This window comes from Sciurus vulgaris (assembly GCF_902686455.1).
Source record: "Sciurus vulgaris genome assembly, chromosome: 14".
Taxonomy (NCBI): Eukaryota; Metazoa; Chordata; class Mammalia; order Rodentia; family Sciuridae; genus Sciurus; species Sciurus vulgaris.
This window is the reverse complement of record NC_136475.1, coordinates 42,365,086-42,372,222: the sequence shown is the minus strand read 5'-3', so window position 1 is coordinate 42,372,222 and position 7,137 is coordinate 42,365,086. Positions and strand designations below refer to the sequence as shown.

Here is a 7,137-nt window from a genome sequence, read left to right as displayed (position 1 = left end):
AGTATTCTAGCAAGCAGGAACAGGACAAATCTGAAAAAAGAAGAGACTGGGAAACAGCCTCAATAGTCTGACACTGGATAAATTACCAAGTCTTCTGTGCCTGAGTCTCCTTGCCTAGATGTAATCAATAAAACCAGGTTATTTTCCTTCACTGTAGTCAGATGAAGGCTTCCTAGGCACGTATGCCACAAAGCTGATTTGTAAATAATGCCATTGCCATTTTCTTTTCTGTGAACCAAAACCCTACAGCAGTCATGATCCTCATTTGTTCCACTGAATATCCCATCCCAAATGGGTCCATGAAACATTCTCTAATTCCCTAATTCTGCTAAGTTAGTAGAGTTCATGGAGGTAGAAGGCTAAGGCCTTGGTAGGCTCAGAAATTCAAAGCACAGGTATACACATCCAAACCCAAATAGAGAACAGGCATTTTGTTAGAGGAGGGCTGCAGGAGACAGGTGTTTAGATGAGGGACTTGCTGGGTGTCTGGAACCCACTGGGGGTTGTTGTATCCCTGGACCATAGCAAAATGTGGGAGTGAAGCAGTCCCTTTTCTGGTCTTTGGAATGACTGCTCTCAGTAAATCAGCATTTGGGATGTGGCTTCCATCATAGGATGCCTGGTCCACATGGAGCTGGCTAGCAACAATGGCAGAAGATGACTAAAATGAGATGTCTGAGTTAGGCATACTTCCCTTCCTGTGAAAATACTTGAGGAAAACAACTTAGAGGGGGAATCCTCTTTTGACTCTGGGTTTCATAGCTTTCCATTTGGTTCTGGACTGAGGTTGTCCACAGTGGCAGAGCAAGCTACTCAGCTCCTGCCAACCAGGGGATAGAATGGAAGAGAGAGGAGGAGGCTGAGAATGAAGGACAGAAAGACAGGGAGAAGAGAGGGAATACTACTAGGAGAATGAGGATTAAGAGGAGCCCCAGCAAAAACATATGTTTGCTGAGGGCATCCCCCTCTTCAAGTCTTCTTCCATGCCCAACCTTCTTTCATGTTCTCCCACTGCTTAGTAGTGTCTTCATCTTGACTGAGTATTTCATAATATCAGAGCACTCATCATGGAATGCTTGCCCCAAAACCCACCAGTGAACATTGCTGAATTGGGGGCCAAACCTTGAGTACATGAGTCTTTTGTGGGAGATTTCAGATGCAATCCTAAGGGTTACCCTTTGGCACATTCAAGAGGAACTGTGATGCTCTGGAGCCAAAGCCTTTGGAGGCAACTGACATTAGGTCTGGTGAAGTCCTAGACCTTGTTTTTCCTCAGAGAGGACTGCTGAGTGGTGGTACTGGAGCTGTTCAGGAGAGTTCTCAAGTCTGGCTCAGGTCTTTCCTGGCAGAGGCCCTCAGATGCTGGGGTGTCCTGTAGTGCACGTCTCCAGTGCCACCTGCCACACCTGTACCCCTGTCTCCCCAGAAATAAAGATTCCTCACAATACAAACATTTTCTATGAGATGAATCCCCGTGTCGAGTATAACTTTGTCCTGAGGAAGAGGATCTACCCTCATGAGGAGAATGATAGCTGGATCCATCCTAAACCTCCCACTTACGAGGCAACTGAGGCTCAAGGTCACCACTGGAACCTTTGGAGAACAATTTGCTCTTGTCTGGGCTGTGCTGAATCATCTCATGATCATTGATCATTGAGATTTATTTCAGAAATATTTGCTTGACATTTTGAAGTCATCAATTCCATATATAATTTGTCCTTAGGTCTTTGTTATTTATAGTTTTAGTAATATATTTCTCACTATATTATACATTTGTTGTTTAAACCATTTTTACTTTTTGAAATATAATTTTTCTGTAATCTGATCAACTTCCATGATTTAGCAGCAATTCCTAGAGGAAATATTCAACCCCAGATGAAAGAATGTTTCATTTGATCAAAATGACATTTTACTATTGGGACTATGGCAGATTGCATTTTCTGAGTCCATTTCCAAAGGGATTGAGGTAATAATGTCAGTAGTCACATCTGGTCCCCAGGGTTGTGACTTGGCCAAAACTAGTCTTTCCAGTGCCATTTACAGTCTATTTGCCAAATTTGAATCTATTTGCCTCAAATTTTCCACATAAAGAAAAAATATGAATGTAGCAAAAATAATTTTAGTTCATAAAACTAGAGACAGGCTGCTGATTGTCCCAGGGGACAAATGCTGGAACCCGACAATGAGATGCTCACTGATGCCACTGACCAGTGGGAGGAAGACTTGTTCTATACCCGGCAATCCACAGGGCCAGCAGCGCCTGCTGCCCAAGCCACACAGCAGAAATGACATGAGAGCCACTAAAAGACATGGGGAGGGCCAGATCCCCCTCTGTTGTCTGAGCCCTCAAGAGAGCCCTTGCTGCCCAAGGTCAGCAGCCACCTCTTCACCCCACTCCTCATGAGTTGGTGCTCAGGTGCCACACCCTTTATGGACATTGCCCAGCCACCAGTGTCCATGGCACAGCAGGGTAGCAGTGGCCTCACCAACCAGGCGGAAGTCGGGGCTCTGGCTGCCCAATGGCTGGAAGATGGCGGTCAGGGGCCTGTGGTGTAGAGGTGGACTCTTGTCTTCACGATCCTTGCTTCTATGAGAGGATACCATTTCAAGATCCCTAACCCTGTGGTCATTGCACATGCTTCTCCAATAAAAAACAGGTGCAGTGTGCCCAGCCTAAAAAAAAGAAGAACAGAAGAAAATATGCACCATTATTAACTATTAGATTAAAATGTGTTTTTAAAAGATATTTAAAGAAAGTTCTACAAGATTAGGCCCCAGCAGACCCAGGTCCTTTTCTGCAGCTATCCAACACTATAGAATGAGGGAGCATCTCTCTCAGCAGATTTCATCTGTTCCAAAGGGCATCAACCCCTGCAACCTTGGGGTGTGGCAGCACCCCAACCTGTTATGAAGGTGGGGGGTGCCTGACAATCTCTCTGGCCCATGGAGGGACATGTCTGGTCCACACCAAACTAGGGAGCACACTACCAGCCCCGCGAACCTGGGGGGGACACCCGCTCAACCCCTCCAAGCAGTGGGGTGATTCCCTACCAGCTCTTCTACCTGTGCAATGCCCACTCAGGAACCCACTCCATCAGAGGTGACACCAGATTGACACCCTCGACTACTGGAGGTCTGATCATCTCTAGCACATTTTGTCCTCACACCCAAGGGGGTCACCTTCCTACACATGCCCTATGGAGCCCACTGACACAGAGGTGGTGAGAGGGGGACTGTCATGCCACAGAAAGCCACAATGCTGCAGGCTCCTACCATGTCCTTATCATTGGTTGAGGTGTCACAGTGCACAGGGTGGTTGGCGTGGACCTGCTTCAGTCTCTCAAGCAGGCCCTCCACCAAGGTCTCTCTATCCTTGAGCTCAATGAACTGGAAGGCCATCTTGCCCCTGATGCTGTTGTTGATGGGGCTGGGCAGCAGACTGGTGTCCTCTATCTTCGCCATGCTCACTATCTGATGCAAAAGACGGCATGTAAAGGGGAGGTGCTGGAGAATAGAACTGACCAATTACGTTCTGTGCGTGTTCAAATATGGAACAAAGAATCCCACTGTTATGTATAAATGCAATGCAGTAATAAAAAAAATTTTAATCACAGGAAGTACTGCAAAAAAGAAGACAGGCAGGCCTCCACGTACATGCTCAGAAGTTATCCTAAGATAGAATAATGGCAATGAGAACCTGGCGTAAAAATTTAAATGTGTGCAAGGAAGCATCGGTCACAATCACAAGTAACCCAAGTTTCCATGGACAGATGAATGGATAAGTGAAATGTGGTTTAGGTTACCATGGAATATTATTCAGCCTTCAAAAGAAAGGGAATTCTAACAGATAAGATGTGGATGAATATTAAGGACATTATGCAGTGGAATAAACAAGTCACAAAAAACAATGCTGTAGAATTCCACTTACAAAATGATTACAAAGTAAATTTTATGCTATGCATATTACCAAAATAATTTTTTAAGTATGTAGGTCATTATGTGGATTTCTTTCTTCACTGATAATAATGCCTACCAAAATGAAGACATCTATGAAGAATGAGGGCATGGAGGTGGGAAGTCATACAAGGAAAAAAACTGAGTTTCTAAACAATCAGGCTGAGGACATATGCTACAAGAAGCAAGACCCCAGAGGTCTTGATGTGTGAGAGCTGTGGTACCCCCTCAGCAGAGATGCCTGGAGCAAGTACCCAGCTGCTTGCATTCACAAGTAAACTCAGGTTACCCACCCTCCTGTTTCCAATGAGAGAATCACAGACTTATAGGAGGGACCTGATCCTCACACAAGGAGGCATTTTTAAATTTTTCACAAACATTCCAGGAGAGTATAAAAGTCAACTTTCCACATATTTTCAAAAGGTGAAACTTTTTATAATTTCCCTGTTTCTTTGACTTTTTTTTTTTTTAAACAACAAAAGGGAAGGATCCCTTCCTAAGAGCTATAGGAAAAGCTTGAATTGTGAGGCATGCACTTTTTATTGACAGCTTTATCAATGTGGGGTTAGGGTATGCTGTTCTTACCTATCGCTTCTAGGCAACTTTCAGTTGCCATAGCAACAAAAGACAAAAGGAAGGCTGAATGGGTAATGGCGTAATTCAAGTCATACTTCCCTCCTGAAGCATGGCCATCTAGATGTCCCTCATTAGAAGACAAAACAGTGCGAATATCCCCCACCCCATGTGTTCCATCTCACAGCCCAAGATGCTCCGGTTGGGATATGGTTTGAGTGTGTCCACTAAAAGTTTTAGTGTTGAAAACATGATCGCCAATGAGGCAGCATCAAAGGGTGGTGGAACCCTTAGAATGTTAGGCCCAGTAGGGGTGGTTGGGTCACTGGAGAAATAGCCCTCAGTAGGGATTATGGGACCTGGTTCGTTCCCACAACAGGGGTTGTTATAACCCAATGATCCCTCCCCATTCTCTGGCTTCCTGTCTTGACAGGATGTTTCCATCTACTCATGCTCCTGCCATGGGGACACTGTCCGCACAAAACGTTCATTGGTGCAGACCCAGAACCATGTTCTTAAGCCTCAGGACTGGGAGTTAATTAAGCCTTTTCTTCCTTTTTTTTTGGGGGGGGGGCGGGGGGTTAATAAGTAAACCTGGCATCAGGGACTTTGTTTAGTAACAGAAAATGGACTCAACAACATGGGTTAAAAGACAAAAGGATGCTTCAGAGTGTGCACGGCAGGTCAAGCAGAGGTGAGATGCAGGGTCTACCTCTCTGAGCAGAAGGACAACATTGCAGCAGCCATCTTCTCTGCTGGCAAAGCAGGTGTACCTGTCAGAGGTAAACATGCATCCCGCAGTGTGGCACCGACTGAAGGGCGTCCAGAGGAAGCCATCCACCACAGTGTGCAGCTTCTCCTTTGCAGCCTGAAAAAGACTCGAAAGAGCTCCTTCTATGCTCAGGCTTCAAGGTCCTTGGAGAGAGGCAGGGAGAGGTCAAGAAGACATGGAAAGGTCAACAGACAGGAAACTGAAAAGGAAAACACTTTTGAACTCGCTAGCACAACTTGATAGTTTAGTTACTGAAAAAAAAAATGTCATGCCCCTCCAGAGCCTGTCAGCCACATGGTCCATCCAGGCCCTCAGTTGACCTTCCGAGCAAGTGCAAGGAACAGAGCCCACTCTCCCCACCAGCAAGAATTTAATGAACTCATGAACTAAAATAAGCATTCCATCTCAGTTGGAGTAACTGAGAAGTCCTCCAAAAATGGCAGCAGAGGCCACATGTGGAGAAGTCAGATGATAAACAGGGTGAGCATCGGTGAGACGTGGGGAAGGTGGAGCCCTCGCGTGTTGCTTGTGGAAATGACGCTCTCATGTTGGCAAACAGCCAGAAGCCCTCAAAGGTTGAAAGTGGACGCAGTGTTTACCCAGACATTCCCTCCCAGGTGAAATATGCCCAACAGAATTGAGAACTGAGGTCCACTAACTGACACACAAATACTCACAGCAACAGATTCATAGTCGAAGGTGGAAACTACCCCAAGTCCACCAGTTGATGAATGGACACACAAAATGCGGCATATCCCCTAAAGCAGGGTAGAGAGTACTCAGCCATCAAGAGAAAGAGTGCATGGACAGAGCTTGGAAACCTCAGCAGAGTGAAAGAAGCCAAACACAAAAGACCATGTGTTGCCAGATTCATTTACATGAAAAGTCCACACAGGAGGCTGACACACAAAAATAAGGAGTGGCTACTCATGAACGTGAGGCTTCTTTTGAGGGTAATAAAAGGTTCCGTGGCTGTGGTGATGATTCTGTGGTCCTGTGATTACTGTAAAAACTTGAACTACCCATTGAAAGGGTTAATTGTTCATATGTGAATATCCAAAAAGGAGCCTGAGTTTTCTCCAGAGGAGCACCAGGGAGCCAGGGGAAGCCAAGTGCACTGTGCAGGTTCACACACTAGATCACACAATTTCCTACTTTCATATGTGAATATACACCTGGTGTAGCTCCACATCTTGTACAACCACAAGAAGGGAAGCTGTACTCCAGGGATGTAGGATATGTCAAAGTACACTTGACATTCATGTACAACTACAAAGAACAAATAAAAATAAGTTCACACACTGCAAAAATGGAAGGTGAGTTCCCTCAGGGGGACCAAAAGGTCCCTGAGAGCCAAACATGTTTACATTTAAATCTAAAAATGTTGCTGTCATAGCAGTTGAGGGTAGAATGGTGAAAACCAGAGGACAGAGAGGTTGCCTAATGGATTCTGAGCCAGTGAGATAGGAGCAGCAAGTTCTGGGGTGCTACCATACAGCAGTTGACTACAGGTGCAAATTCCACACAGAATACTTCAAACTGCTAGATGAAAGGATTTTGATTATTTTCAACCCCAGAAATGACATTTGAGGAGACAGTTTTAACCAGATTAAATATCACACACAACATATACATGCATCAAAATGACACAAGGCTCCCCATTTACATGTCCAATACTGAGGTTTTTATGTATCTGTTAAAAACAAATTTAATTTAAATAGTACAAATAAAATGAATTGGAAAACTGACATCCTTGTCCTCAAAACATGCTGTCTACACTGGCTTGAGGAACGTAAAGTCCACGCTTACTCCTTACACACATCTTACTCCTTACACAC

The 7,137-nt window shown here is 44.9% G+C and overlaps 1 protein-coding gene across 4 annotated transcripts in view; it reads right to left on the bottom strand.

Annotated features, from left to right (window-relative positions):
• Window positions 1-981: 981 nt before the first annotated feature.
• LOC306643523 (TBC1 domain family member 8-like) overlaps window positions 982-7,137 on the bottom strand; it is a 53,370-nt gene continuing 47,214 nt past the window's right edge. Inside the window, exons 4-6 of one of the 4 annotated variants that reach the window (XM_079109743.1) lie at window positions 5,301-5,395; window positions 3,274-3,471; window positions 982-2,673 (exon numbers count right to left, since the gene is read on the bottom strand). In XM_079109743.1, coding sequence (XP_078965869.1) covers window positions 2,413-2,673; window positions 3,274-3,462 — 450 coding nt within the window. In that variant the 5' untranslated portion in view covers window positions 3,463-3,471; window positions 5,301-5,395 and the 3' untranslated portion in view covers window positions 982-2,412. Of the gene's footprint in view, window positions 2,674-3,273; window positions 3,472-5,239; window positions 6,676-7,137 lie in introns of those variants that run through there. The other 3 variants (XM_079109742.1, XM_079109744.1, XM_079109745.1) reach the window with 3 other exon arrangements.